This window comes from Sarcophilus harrisii, chromosome 2, assembly GCF_902635505.1.
Source record: "Sarcophilus harrisii chromosome 2, mSarHar1.11, whole genome shotgun sequence".
NCBI classification, from domain to species: domain Eukaryota; kingdom Metazoa; phylum Chordata; class Mammalia; order Dasyuromorphia; family Dasyuridae; genus Sarcophilus; species Sarcophilus harrisii.
In genome coordinates, this window is record NC_045427.1 from 185,734,349 (window position 1) to 185,750,040 (window position 15,692).

The window sequence follows — 15,692 nt, forward strand, 5'->3', positions numbered from 1 at the left end:
GCTTTGTTTTTAATAGCATGATGATTTGGTATCAGATCTAAATACATTTAGCATGTAAAAGCTAAGAACTAGAACTTTTAGAATCTATTTTATTAGTATTAATCTTTTATAAAGCACCTCATATTTCCAAAATGCTAAGGAATAATAGTTTTTTATATTTGTGTGTATTAGCAATATTTCTAAAAGTTGATATAATATACTTATCAAAACATAGAAAAAGCAATGACCACTTTTTTTCTAGTTGTGTGTTTCTTTACCCAAATAAGCTTGCCCTTGAAGTTTGTAAAATATATAAGTTGAATTTTCTGAGAGCTGAACAAGAATTTAGTAAATGCCCACTGTGTTCAAGTATGGTATTTTCTTGGTATATAAAGACCAAAAAAAAAAAATCATTTGTACCCTTAAAGAGCATACAGCCTCCTGAATGGATTAGTTCACAACTCTGCCAATAATAATTAATATACCTGGCTTCCCAAAGCCCTTCCAATCAATATTGCTAAGCAGAGAGAGTTTATATTTTATTCTTAAGGCCAATAAAGCTAACTTGAATAAGAAAATCACATGGTCCCTGTTTTGCTAAGAGCTCATTTGTGGGAAGTAAAATGTGAAAGTTTGGCTTCAGGATGAACAGAAAGGCTAATGTATATGCTCAATCCTGGGCATTTACAAAGACAGACCCAAAACATGGTATCTGACCTCAAGATGCTCAGAATCAAGTGGAAAACATGCAGACAACTATATACACACAATAGGTAGGGTGTGTGTGTGTGTGTGTGTGTGTGTAAAATAGGAGGCAATCTCAGAGAAAAGGTACTAGCAGTGGTGAGTGGGGGGGAAATACAGGTACTTCTTGTTTAATCTGAGAGATTTAATCTGAGTCTTGAGCGAAGTCAAGAGACAGAGGTGAGAAGGGAGAACATTTCATGCTTGGGAAAGATAATGGGTTCTATTATGGATGTATTGAGCTTGAAGTACCTATGACACATCCAGATAGAAATGGTTGGTAGGCAGTTGATGTAGAACTGAAGCTCAGCAAAATACTGGAGACTAGATATGTAGATCTTGAAGTTATCCTAGAGGAAAGATTTTTTTATTATTGTTTTTTCTTTTAAATTTTTCTATATTATAAACAGTATTGTGACTTCTGGTGCTAAATCTCCACAAATGTGCACCCAAAGAATAGTGCAGATAGCACCCATTTAAATACAAGAAAAGGATGAGAAACTTTAAGTTCAAAATTAAAAGGTTTACAACAGGTCTCTGCATTCCTCTCTCACCAACAGCTCAAAATTGCAATCTCTTATCTGCATATTAATTGATACTTTGTAACATATAATCAACAAAAAGTGCTAAAGAAGAATAGTAAAATATGTCAGCAAAGAATTAAATAACAGTAAGAAAAGATAAGCTGATAATTGTGACCATAATACTTCACTGGTACCTTCCCAATATCAGAAAATAAAACGGGGAAGGACTCCAGCACATTGAATGGACCTTCATGTTGAACTTTAGGGAAGATATGGATAAAAGCCACCCTTGAGCTGCTATAGATGGGTTATGATAGATGGCTATAGATCGTTAGAAATAACTCTGTTGTTTGAGAAATTAAATTATCACTATGTATCTTTTTTAAAAATTTTTATAAGATAATATTCAACAAATTTGTGTATGCATATAATCCAAGGAGGCTGATCTTTCATAGTTAACTTTAAGGTGTTATAAATCTCCTTTAGTGGTCTGAAAAAAATAATTGCTGAGTATCTGAGATAGTCGTTATTGTTTTGCATGACAAACTGAAGAAGTAAAACTTTGCTTTCAACTTACCTTGGAACTGAAGATGGGAGGAGAAAGAAAAAAGGAGACAGTAATCTTTATTTTTTATTGCTAACTGCTGCTGAGAAAGAAAAAGAAGAATCCTGATAATCTGGATAGACTTTTGCTAAATTTAGAAGGAAAATTATTGCCTTTCACTAAAATAATACATTAATTCAGCTGAAAGCAGCAGCTAATCCTGAAACTGCAAGTGACAGATTCTACAATTTTTGTCCAAAGATAAATACACTGGAGTAGAGAACAGCATAGAAAGAGCATCAGTGAAGCAGTCTGCAGATCATCCTGTCTGTAGCAGACACTGTGCCTTATAAGGTATTGGTTTCCATCGGCTCAGCTGAGCAGTACAAGTTTTTACTCCCATGGAATTTGTGCTTAGTAAATAAGTCGGATGAACAATTCCTGAGATTGAAAAAGGATATTGAATTTCTAAAGTTGTGAGTTACCTTGGTCACATGATTCTTCACACATATACTTTGGGATTTAAAGCATGTTCCCATTCTCCCCATAGATATCATGTGCATTGGTAGTAGAGGGTGGTTTCTTATGTAAATAATGTATTTGTTTTGCATTTTCAGTGAATGTTTTGGTTAATATTAGTTAACCATTAATGGCTCATTTGTTCATGGAAAATACATCAGTGGAGGCACATTAGCTACAATATAAGTTATTCATAAAGTTTCTCCCTAGGATTTTATGAGTATTGATCATAAAATTTCCTTCTTTCTGGGAAAAGTCAAGGTTGTGAGTGTTAGATTGGAAGTGTGAAAATACCCTCTCATACTAGGCAAGTATTATACGTTTACTTATCAAAATAAATCATATCATTTCTACAAATTCTTATTTATCTATGTATTATAAATATTTTTCAATAGTGAAACAATAACATAACATTGACATGTTATTTGTTTCAAATCAGTGTATTTTCAAGGTGATCATTGTATCTCAGTACCACTTTGGGAACTTTAAGTCACATGCCTTTTGTTTGACCTATACTTTAAACCTCAGGAAGTAACTTCTGGAAATAATGCCACACAATTTGTCAGGTTCTATGTAGACACCACTAAGATGTTCTTCTGGCCTTCAAAGAGCTTTTTCTTTGGGAAGGGTGATGTTTGATAGAAGATATCTTATTACATCTATATGATCAATTATAATACCATAAAGAGTTGTTAATTACTGTTTTCCTTACTTTGCTGGATGACCCCCTATTCTTTTCAGGTATGGATTGGACTATATGATTTCAAGGAGGTTTCTTTCAATTCTTGAGATTTTGTGACTGTGTGTAAATCTGTTAAAAAGATGGAGGTGAGGTAGAGAATCCTGCTAATTAAAAAATGATATGATTAATTATATAATTCTACTGAAAGCTCTGCTAACCCAGTCTGCTTTGTTATAGAGTAGTCTAATAAGTTAGTGTGACATGTGCTATCTATGTTTAGAAATGAAAGGAGTATAATTTTAGACTAGTCTTTAGAATGGCCCAAGGAAATGATAGTGCTTCTTGCTTGTTTTCTTCCTTCTTTATCTGATCCTTATTTACATTCCTAGGTTTAACATAAAATTTAAGTTTCATGGGGCAAGAAAGAAGCTAATGGTCAGAAATGATTTTGGTTGTAGCATATTCTGAATGGTCCTCATGCTTGGTGGGAAGTTTGTTAGAAGACATATGCTCCAAATTAGACCTTTGAAGACTATTGTGACTTTGGAGAGAAAAATCATCCCATCATTAGGAGAAAAGGAAGGAGGAGTATGGACCTCAAGATTAATTCCTCAGTAATTTAGGCCAACTTCTTAATAATCTTCATGAGGTTGAATTTATTACCTGTCCACTGTCTGGCGAGGCACCCTTGGCTAGTTTCTTTTGCAGGTGAGAAAACAGATGGAAATTACATGAAGTTAAATGGCTTATCCTTAATTTCTGGACAATTCCTAATAGAGAATTTCTCTTATGTGTATTTCTTTTATGTACTTATATGTTTATTTATATTGCATTTATTTGAGAATGCAGCTTATCTTCTTTATAATATCATAAGTTCCTTGAGGGCAAGAAATATACCTTAAAGTAGTAGTGGATAATTAGCAAATGTTTAGTTGGGAAATCATTTGGGAAGATGAACTATTAAAGAGATCTTAGTGAGTTACAAATGCTAAATATAAATAAGGTCTCCTAGGAACAAGCATTTGTACCGTTACAAATATAGTAGCTTCTCCTGTACCCCTTGTTTGAAAATGCAAAATTGTTCCAACATTGTATGTTGGAACATCCAACATGATATGTTAGGGAGCTATTTCAGCATTATAAATATTTTGGTTTGCTTATGAGGATTTGTCAGGAGAAACACTAAGAACAGAAAACTGCATTACTTCACAATAACTTAATAATTGCAATCATTCTGACACCCATTTCTACAAGCAAACTTCAGGTCTTTTTCAAAGTAAAGTGCCATATTTATTGGCAATAGGGACTGTGAGCAGACAAGGGCCAGTCTATCCTTTTGTTTTTCACCCCTTTCTCATCTCTCCACTGATCTTCCATTATCAATCTCAGGGTTGTGGCCTACTGAAGTCATCCTCTTGCCCACAGCTCTTAACTTTGCCAAGCCCAGGCCACATGTACTCAAGGTACAGACTGAGTAGCTGCCAGAGGCTGTGGATTAACATTACAACTTATTGCAGTCTTTATATATGTCTTAAACATTTAACATGTATAGAACTGCATTATCATTTTTGTTAGATCTTCCTTTATCACTGGTGAATTTATTGATTATGGTGCTCCTTATCCCACTTTTCCCATAAAAATCCCATGATTTTTATTTTAAAGTTTTGCATAGCATGATGATTTTTAGGAATATATATCACAATTATGGCAGAACTATCAAAACTTAATATAACTCAAACTTGTGTGCAAAGTGCCATAATCATCTGTTGCAGTGTTATGGGAAAAATATGTTCCTCTGTCAGGGCAGCAAGGGTGACACTGGATAGAGCACCAACCCTTAAATTAGGAGGACCTGACTCAAGACACTTGACACTTACTAATTGTGTGACCAGGGTCACTAAACCTTAATTACTTTGCCCAAAAAAACCCAAACAACTGTCAGTCTGGAAGAAACTAAATCCTTTTTCACATTCAAAGACAAAAGAAGACATAAATTTGGATGGTCTGATAAGTATATTGGTTTAAAATTTCAGAACATAAGTTCATTAAAACCATATTTGTCATCTTTATTGTTTATATTCCAAAATAAAAGTTGATTCTTAAACTGGTAGCATGTGTCAGATTTAACTTATCTCATCACACTATTTAGTAAGTATAGATAGGCAAATCCTTTATTTCTAAATTTAGTGGTATGTGGCATTTCAATTTTGGCACTTGCAACCTTTGATACCCAACAATGGAAAAAATATATTCATTTCCTTTAATACCTACTTATCAGGAAAAGTAAGTTTAACTAGGAACCTACCAAATGACCAGTTTCTTGGAGCTGTTTGCCCAGCCTCCTGATATCTTGAAATTTATTTCCTTTGATGGATGGTGTTCTCCCAATCTCAGGATAAATTTTCTGCCAATTGTCTGAGGTATGGTTCATGGTAACTTCTGTTCCCAAGATGTCCCAGATATTAGGATGTTGTTAGTCCATTATTTTCTTGTCCAGCTAGCAGTCTTTTAACCCTAGATTTAAATTAAATTTCCCCATATAGAACAAATATAGCAAAATATAATAATTTTGTTGGGTCATGGTGGTCTCTTCAGTTGTTTGGGTTGTTTTTTTAAAAGCCATTCTTCCATCCTAACTTATTTTTGTCCCTTTCAGGAAACCAGCGAAGGTGCTCATCTTTCACAGAATTGTCTCAATTTCTTTTTTTCTAACCAAGTCTAACCTTATGTTTAACTCACATCTAACCATGTCACCCTTATGCTCACAAACCTTTAGTGCGTCCCTTTTGTCTACCAAGTAAATAATATCAAAATCCTTTATCTAGCAATTAAGATCCTATAAAATTTTTTCAACACTTTATACTCACATTAAAAAATCATAGAATATCCATCTCCTTATATGTTGAGACTAGAACTTTTAGCATAAGTGAGATTGTAGATCTCCTGTATCTTGGCCTGGTCAGACTAAATCTAGAAGATGAGCCAGTTTAAATTCTACTTTCTTCTTTTAGCCTTCAATAATCCATCTGAATAAAGATGATCACTATTTCCTCAAATATTTTTTTTGCCTTATCACATTCTACCTTGTATAATATTTATTGATGTTTGCTCTTATTAGACTGTAATCTCTTTGAGGATATGAATTGTAGTGTTTTTTTTTTCCTTTGTACCCCCAGAATCTTTGTACATATGAATAGTAGATATGAATCAACTTGAAGTTCTGGACTTAGGTTTTTGGGAAGTGTATAAAGAAATTGGAGGCAGTTTGGTGGCTCAGTGGATAGAGTATTTGGCCTGGAGTCAGGAAGACCTGAATTCAAATCTTGCCTCAGATACTTACTAGCTGTATGATTCTAGGCAAGTCACTTAAGCTCTCTTTGCCTTCATCTACTAAAGAAGAAAATGACAAACCATTCTAGTATATTTGCCAAGAAATATCCATGGAAAATATTGTCATGTTGTGGTCCACAGAATCATGAACAATCAGATACAACTAAGTGACTGAACAACAATAATAAATTGGAATAATTCTAGAGCAGGGCTTCTTCACCTAGGGTCCATAGACTCATAAGGCATCTATGGATAGTTTTTGGAGGAGAAAAAAATACATCTTTATTTCAACATAATTAGTTTCCTTTGTGATCATTTAAATTGTATTTTTGCATTTGAAAACATTCTGAGAAAGAAGGGAGAATTCCATGAGACAAAAATTGTTAAAAAACTTCTTTTGAAATGATGTCTAGGATGTTAAGAGAATAAAAACCATGTGCCACAGGAGAATCAGTCAGAGGAACTATAGCTAAACAGCCAGGAAAGAAAATACTTGAAGGAGGGTTTACTGTTTATTTTCAAGTATTTTAGGGACCCTAAATGGAAGAAACATTATTAACCCAAAAGATTAAAATTGAGACCGATAGGTAGAAATTGCAAATGGGCAGATTTTTGGTTCTATGTAGGGAAAGATTTGATAATAATCAGAGCTGTACAAAAGTTGATTGGGGGCACCTAGGTGGCGCAGTGGATAGAGCACCAGCCCTGCAGCCCTGAAGTCAGGAGGACCTGAGTTCAAATCTGATCTCAAACACTTATATTCCTAACTGTGGGACCCTGGGCAAGTCATTTAACCCCAATTGCCTCAGAGGAAAAAAGTGACTGGGACAACTCATTGAGTTACTCATTGCTGGAAATCTTCAAGTGATTACTAATTAATATTGTAAATGGGATTTTTGCTTAGTTATAAACTAGGAGATATCTGAGAAGCTTTCCAGTTCAAAAACCTGTGATCCTATGATGATCCTGTGATCCCTTCTACTTTGCATATATCCCAAGGAGGTTAATGATTTTTTTTTTAAGATCCCATAAATACCACAATATTTATAGTAGCACTTTTTGTAGAAACAAAGAACTGGAAACAATAATGTATCTCTGCAGAAGTAGGCAACAAATTTGCCTTCCTTCATATTTAACTTTTTAAAAAATATGGAAAAACAAATATCTTACTTACTTTTATAAAGTTTTTATTCCAAAGATGCAAATACAGATTAATTTCTGCTTTGCATTTACTTGTTATGAATTAAATTTAAACTTGGATTTCAACTTCTGCATCTTCACTTAACTTAGTCTTTCCATTTCAACAAACATTCTTAATCACCCACTATATGCAAGTTTATGTTAAGAATAAAAAGACAATTTGTGCTCATAGAGAGCTCTCTTTCTTTTTCAAAGAAGATAACAGTATATGCACAGGCATAATACAAGATAAGGAACAAGATGAAGAAAAGTAATGGGTAGATGTAATTTAAGTCATATATAAAAATTTTGAGTGACATTTGGATCTTATGTTATATTAGATCTGCTTTGAGAAGTAGATTGAGTTTACTGGGTTTTATATGCATTATCGCTGTGATAGTAAAGAAGAAAAATAATTATTACATAAAATTCAAGAAAGATCAGAAATATCTTATTCAGTTAAAGATCATATTTACTGTATAATCAAAATCACATCCCGATTTGCGTTTGCTTAAAAGAATAAACAAGAAGGGTCTCATCGAGGTCACAAAATATTAACATCTACTAAAACTAAAGCTTTTCCACTATATGCCAAGATATAGAAATAATTTAAGTATACATTGCTTATAATGCTATTCACTAAACAACCTGAACATCTATAGCAAGTATATATCAGAAAATGTAAATTATTTTATTATTCTATTCAAGTATACTTGAATGTATACTTGGGGGTCTCTATGTTGACCCCTAAAGTTCTGCCAGCTAAGTTACTTTCTCACCCCACCCCCCCTCCCCGAGGCTGTTTGGGTTAAGTGACTTGCCCAGGGCCATACACCTAGGAAGTATTAAGTGTCTGAGTCCAGATTTGAACTCAGGTACTGATGACTTCAGGGCTGGTGCTCTATCCACTGCACCATCTAGCTGCCCCAGCTAAGTTACTTTTAAGAGGAAGGAAGACTCTTTTAGCCTCTTTTAAGCAATTTCCCATTGCTCTTAATTATTACTCAGGTCAAATGGAATAAAATTAATATTGCTCTTGCACAAAATAGCTCTCACTTCCTTCCTAGGTCTTCCCTTTTTCCTGGTTAAACATTCCCATTTCCTTCTGCTGATTTTCATATGTTCTTTGCTATCCTTGCTGCTTTCCTGTGGTCTCAGCTTGTCAATGTCCTTCTTAAAAGCTATACTTTTAAGTACACAAAACTGAACACAATATTTTAGCTATTATCTGAACAAGTCAGCATAGAGGAGGACCAAACTTTTTTCTACATATTACATCCTTCTTAATGCAGTCTAAAGTTACTATGTTAGCTTTTTGTGAGTGCCCATATCAAAATTTTATCGCATCTGGAACTTGTAATCTACTAAAAACCCATATCACCCACAGATTTAAAGGTGAAAAGATCTTCAAAAGTCATCTAGTGCCTTATATGAGCTTACAAATGAATAAGTACATACATGTGTAGCAAGAAAGCCAGGATTTGAAACCAGGTTGTGTCTGACTTCAAATCCAGAATGTTCTACTTTTATCCTGTTATAGTAATTTTTATTTGGCCACACCTACTCCATCTTATAATTATAAAGTTTATTTTTTAACTATTATATGATTTTATTTCTATACATATCAAATTACTTTTTATATCTTGCCCAGTATTTTTAGCTTGCCATCCAACATGTTAATTGTTTCTCCCAGCATCATATTACCTTCATATTTGAAAAGCATGCCATCTATTCTTTGATTATATTATAGATTAAAACATGGGCAGGTCACTTAACCTTTCAGTATTCAAGGCAATTATCTCAAAATATAAGTTGCAGTAGAACATATTCACCTGCATTAATAGAGTTTCCTCAACTAGAGGTTGCCTATATATAAATGAAATTGTAGATTCTTTCATTCCTTTTAATTATTTATTCTCATGTTCTTCTTTAAATGTTTTCTATTTGGTTCATATGATTAGCATTTCAGACTGAGAATAGATTGTATGTATTTATGTTTGGTTCATATGGTTAGGATTTCAATATGGATATTTATGTATGTATGTTTTTCTTACACATTAGACATTGAAAATTTCTTCTTGACCAATCTATTTCATAACAGAATATTTACCTTCATTTAAGAGGATAAATTAAAGAACAATAAATAAAATGTTTCCCATTATAATTTTAAAAATCACTAATTCAAATTAATATATATACACACATATATATATAGCTAGAATTAACGAATACTATAAATTACAGGATTTTTTTAAATGCAGTTTGGTATTTTCAAGTTTAGTATACATAGCAACTCAAAGCCTGATAGAAATATTTCCTAATATTAGGATTACTTTAATGATAATATTAATCATATTTTAAATAATATGTGATACTTTATGTAAATGGATACTTTTAAAGTATTTTATAATAAAGGCATAAAGTATTAACACTTATGTAATCTTAAGTAATTTAAACATTCTCCTCTTAACTTTAATTCATTTATATGTTTAGATTATTCTTTATATAGCAAGAATAATGTGAAAATAATCTCAGATCTTTGAAGCATAAAGCAATGTATTTAAATATATATCAGCCTTTATTTGTGGAAAAAAATGATTTAGTGTTGGCATTAAAAATAAGTCCATTTAACTTTTGGTTATTTCTACAGCTTTTATGCATATAAAAAGTTAAGCATGTTCAACATAATAACATTTTAATATCAATTTATTTTAAATGGCAAAAATATACACAATTAAAATTAGTTATTTTTATACTATCACTAAAATGAAAGAATGAAATTGGAAAATCCTTCTCATAAGAATTGTATACTTATTATTTATATGGACTTTATTATTTTAGTGATCTGATCATCTTAAACTGTCTCTCATGCTTGGCTTCTCTTATTGCCTAATTACACGTGCAGCTTTGACAAATGGCATTCTCTGTTTTACTGGCCAGCTTTACTGACCTTGTCATTATTACTAATGACTATATGCAGGAGCTTCAAGCAAAGTAAGCAGCTGTGCATTTCAGTGATTTCATTTGTTTATTATTTATTCCATTTTTAAAAAATAAACAGAATAGCAAAAACTGGAGGGCAGCAGTTGACCTGTGTGGACGACTTCTTACAGCCCATGGTCAAGGCTATGGCAAAAGTGGGCTACCTACCAGTCATACAACAGATTCTCTACAGGTACAGATTCCATTGGTTTATTCTGCTGTTTTTCTTAAAAAGTTATGTAGCTGGGGAAGTAGGGCTAGGGGAATATTTGGAGTTGGTGGTCACAGAAGTAATAATTGTAATGTTCATATCCCTACTGATGTAACATTTATATTACCACAAGTATCTAAAAGTTATTTTGAATTCTTGTAATTATTGGAACTTTTATGAATGATTTATGTCAACAACTTATTCAAAGTACCATAATAACTTCTAAAAGGAAGTGATACCAGTGATTTCTTCATTGAGATTATAGCATATAACCACTATAGATATATGAACATTATAATTTTTCCTTTTAGTGAATCTGTTATTCCATCAGTGTGGGAGGTTCCTTTTAATGGGTTTAAATCAACTCATCCATATCTCCATGTTTTTTGTAGTTCTTGTCCATGGCTTTATATAAATCTATTCAATACACTTGAGGCCTTTCTCTAGTACTTTTAATATCTGTATCATTATGGGGGGGGGGGGAGATCATTCTATTTTGAATGCCCTGAATTAATGTCTGGAGTTTGCTTCCTATTTTCTTATTTAAGTTTATTACAATTTTATTGTCCAGTCATGATTAGCATGAAAATGGTTTACTCAAGGAGGAAAACTCAAATAAGAGTTATTACCATATAATATTATTTGTCTAAATATAGAACCTACTTTTCCCCCAAGATCAGTTTGTATAAAACTCTAAGGGAAATTTATAGAGGTACTATTAGAGTCCCTCAACCAAAAGTGTTCACACTTTGTCCCAGTGGTTATTCAGTGAAATGGATTCTATTTCCCATTTGTAAATCTATTACATAGAATAAAGACAGGGATAGTAGAGGAATTACATAGAGGAATGATAATTATAACCTATATCACTGACCCAGGAATAGAATGGAAAAAATGCAGGAGAGAACAGTTGAAAGTAACTATATTGTCAAACTGCTCCTCAATCATAAAAAGTTTGTTTGTTTGTTTTAAATATTTAAGAGCCCAACCTTTCTCTTTTTCCACAATGAAGTAGGATTGTGGGTCTCTGAATCAATTTAGATATTGTTTGTCCTCCTGGCCTTTATACTTGGGGTGGTCTGACAGGAATTGGGTACAGGCATTAAAGACCATGAACTTTATTAAACTAATTTTATATGAGTGATCTAGTAAACCTGCCATTTTGAAATTTTTGTCACTTTTTAATATAAAAATATTAGTTTAAAAAACCAAAGATTTAAATATGACCATTTTATAATTTTTGATGAAAAACAGTGATTACACAAGGAACATGTAAGTCAGAAAATATTTATAAATGAAATTCACACTTTTTACTGATTATCTACTTTGTAGATTATTAGTAGCAAATTTTAAAACTCAGATAGATATTGTCCTGGATGAATAGGATATTTATGTATATATATTTTGCTTACATATTAGACATTGAAAATTTCTTCTTGACCAGTCTACTTCATAACATAATATTTACCTTCATTTAAGGGGATAAATTAAAGAACAATAAAATAAAATGTTTATCATTATAATAAAAAAATCACTAATTCAAATTAATATATAGTATATATAGCTAGAATTAATTAATATTATAAATTACAAGATTTTTAAATGCAGTTTGGTTATTTTCAAGTTTAGTATACATAGTAACTCAAAGCCTGATGGAAATATTTTCTAATATTAGGATTACTTTAATGATAATATTAATCAAGAGACAAGAAATGTTCCCCAAGCGTATGGCATCACCTTTAACCCCCTCCCAGCCTACATCATTTGTTATGCTCATGGGCCACTTACCCTTGGTCTTCATTGTTGTGTACCCAGGAAATGCAAAATAATGTTCATATTGCCTCAGTAAGACATTTTTTAAAAAATAAAAGAATGAGACAATGAAACTATCATCTCACTAAAATAACCAGTTCTACACAACTAATAAAATAAATTTCTTACTTAAAAAGTTTTATTTGTGTTCTCAGTAGGTGTAAAATATTTTCATGGAGTTGTTTAACACGCAGACATTCATATTTCATCATTTAGAAAAGATTTATTTAAAATTTTAATCTATGAAGTAATGACTTTGCATCATCATTGTCTTCTTCATATTTAGCTCTGGTTCGTGAGACTGGCCCTGTTAGTGAAACTGAGCCTTTTTCAGAATGCTGAAATGGAATTTGAGCCTTTTGGAAATCTGGACCAGCCTGATCTTTATTATGAGTACTACCCTCATGTGTATCCTGGGCGAAGGGGTAAGGCAAATTCACTACTGAACTATGACCATTGAGGGACAGTGCTTTGAATTATAAAAAGTCTGACAGATTTTTCTCTTTTAAGTCACTAACTCCATAAAATGAAATGTGTAGAACTGACCCACCTTACTGATTTAGAGAATTATTTTACTGACAAATTTTACTTAGGACAAAGCTAGTGTGTATAGTCTGAAATAGAAAGTGAAAGAAGTTAGAAGCAAGAAGACTAGTTATTCAAGCTGTTGTCATACTTAAACCATGAGACTGTGGAAAAGAGAGAAGGAATAAAATCCAAAATGTGTTGTAGAAGAAGAAACAACATGATTTGTACAAATGTAATGTGAACAAAAGAGAGAACAGAGTCAGAAATAACAAGTTGATGTTCTTGAAACCTTAAGATGTATATACCATTGAACATTGGGACATTGGGAAGGCATTTTTGTTTAGGATAAATAATGATGCGCTTACAGCAAGGAGAATTAGAAATCAACATTATCAGTGTAAAATTAAAATAATTTACATGCAAGTGGCTGTTGAAATCCCAATAGTGGGTAAGCCATCTAAGGGATGTTAGGAGGAAGCAGAGTAGAGACATAATCATTATGGATACTAGAAACTAAAAGATAGAATAAAAGAAAAAAAGAAACCAGCAAGAGGTTGAAAAGATTTTAGGGAATTAGAGAATAAATAGAGAGAAATGGTAGTTTTTTACATATATATATATATATATTAAATGCTTGCTACATGCTTGAGAATGCTAAGTGCTTTGTAAAACAAATATATCACTGGATTATAAACCCCTTTCACATACGTTTTCTCTTCTCATCCTCACAACTCTGTAGCAGTGGGTAACAAAGATATTATCATTGTCATTAGGTAAATACCAAAAATAGAGAAGTAGATTATATTGTCAAAAAATCTAATCATGAAATATAACATGGAATAGAAGATAAAAAGAACTTCAGAGTGCATCCAATACCACCCATACCAGAAAAAGATTGTTCACCATAACATATCTATCCTTGTTTAAATGCCTCCAGTAAAAGGCATCTCTACTACCTCCCAAAGCAGTACATACTACTATATGTAAATCTAATGGTTAAGAAGTTTTCCTTCCATCAGTTATTTGTTTCTTTTCAACTTTCTTCTCATTGCTATATGAAAGCCCTCCAAATAATTTAAGAGAGTTCTTTGTTGTCCCTAAAGTTTTATCTTCTCTAGGAATATTCACAGTCCCTTTAATTTGATCTCCATATGTCATGTCCTTGAGACCCTTTGTCATCCTTTATCACTTCTGGACATTCTTCATCTTTTCAGTGTCTTTCCTTAAATATGACATTCAGAACTGAATAAATTATTTCACATTAGGTTTCATCAGAGCAGGAGCACTGTTACCTCCAAACAAATGTTAGAGTTATCAGTGAAGAGACAAGAAATGTTCCCCAAGTGTATGGCATCACCTTTAACCCCCCCTGCCAACCTACATCATTTGTTATTTTCTGAGTGATGTATAATGACTCTTTTTGTGGAATCAGAAGGGAATATTAAAGAGAATTGCTATTATCCAAAGGAGGCATATTCTCTTCCTTGTCCCCCTAGAAACCCTATTTCCAAATTCTCCCTCTCACATGTTTATATGAGCACAGAAATGACAAAGTCAGAAAATGTGCACATTAATGGAAAAACTAGATATTCCTTCATGTTTCTGAGAAATGAAACAAGATCAACTGGTAGGTTTAAGTAGGATTTCTGTAATATTAATATTGTCTCTTTATTTCAAACTTGGCTTGTCAGAGATGGAACAAGGAAGTCCCTCATTTTACAATGACATGCAGATATCTAGGATTCTGCTATAACTGAGATCAGCCAAATGAATCTCAATACTTTTTTCTAAATCTTTCTTCTCAAATGTTGTATTCAAATAGAGTATAAACTTTTGTCATAAAGAATACTGTTTTTAATCACATCCTTTCTCTTGAATAAGATTATTAAGTTGAAATTATCTTTTCTCACCTATCATTATTCCAGTTTACTCTCCATATTCACTTTCCTAGACTTTTTCTGTAATGTTTTGATATATAAAATCAGAGTGATGCAGTAGATTTTCAGTTATGTAAGGCATAATTATCTAATTTGTGAATTAGCCAATAACCTTGTCCTATTTTCTTGTTTTGCTTGTTGTCTATCTTTGAACACTTGAGATTCATCCGTAACTAGGAATATTCACCTAATTCCAAGCAATGAAGTTGCATCTACCTCAAAACAGCAGAATTCATTAATTTTGTTTCTTTGAGTAACTTTAATAAAAAAAGGTAATGTAGTGAAAGGTTAAAATAATTGGCTGAAGAGAGGTTTTAGGATTACTATTGGAGTCCAGCTCCTGTAGTGAGATGAAGGATGTGACATACCGGGTCCAGGTGGAGAAGTCCTATTTATGGACTCGAGTTTATTGATCAGAGATATATATATCAAATACTCATAGGTTTGATACAAAGTACAATCTTTTAAAATTCCTATACTCTAACAAAATTCTATTATGATGTAAATGTTTAAACCCCTTAAGTCCTGGATCTTGGTTACTTAGACAGAGATGTAAATAATTGAGATACGCATCAGAGTAAAGTTTATTATACCATTATCTCATGTATCTTTCTCCCAAATACCTTTAGTCTCCTCATGGACATTCTTTCCTATCCTAAATTCAAAAGTTTAGCTTTTAATCCAAAGAGTAATGTTTACATTTTGCTTTAGTTGCTAGATT

The 15,692-nt window shown here is 32.4% G+C and overlaps 1 protein-coding gene across 7 annotated transcripts in view; it reads left to right on the forward strand.

The window, feature by feature from the left end:
• The window catches only part of TRAPPC12 (trafficking protein particle complex 12), a 143,051-nt gene that overhangs the window by 45,599 nt on the left and 81,760 nt on the right, over positions 1–15,692 (forward strand). For 6 of the 7 annotated variants that reach the window (XR_004231853.1, XM_023494655.2, XM_023494657.2 and 3 more), the window contains 2 exons: positions 10,563–10,676; positions 12,793–12,931. The exons of the other annotated variant lie outside the window; for it this stretch is intronic. Coding sequence is in view for 5 of the 6 variants with exons in the window: in XM_023494655.2 (XP_023350423.1) it covers positions 10,563–10,676; positions 12,793–12,931 (253 nt within the window). In the remaining variant the exon portion in view is untranslated. The remainder of the gene's footprint in view (positions 1–10,562; positions 10,677–12,792; positions 12,932–15,692) is intronic. 7 annotated transcript variants of the gene reach the window in all.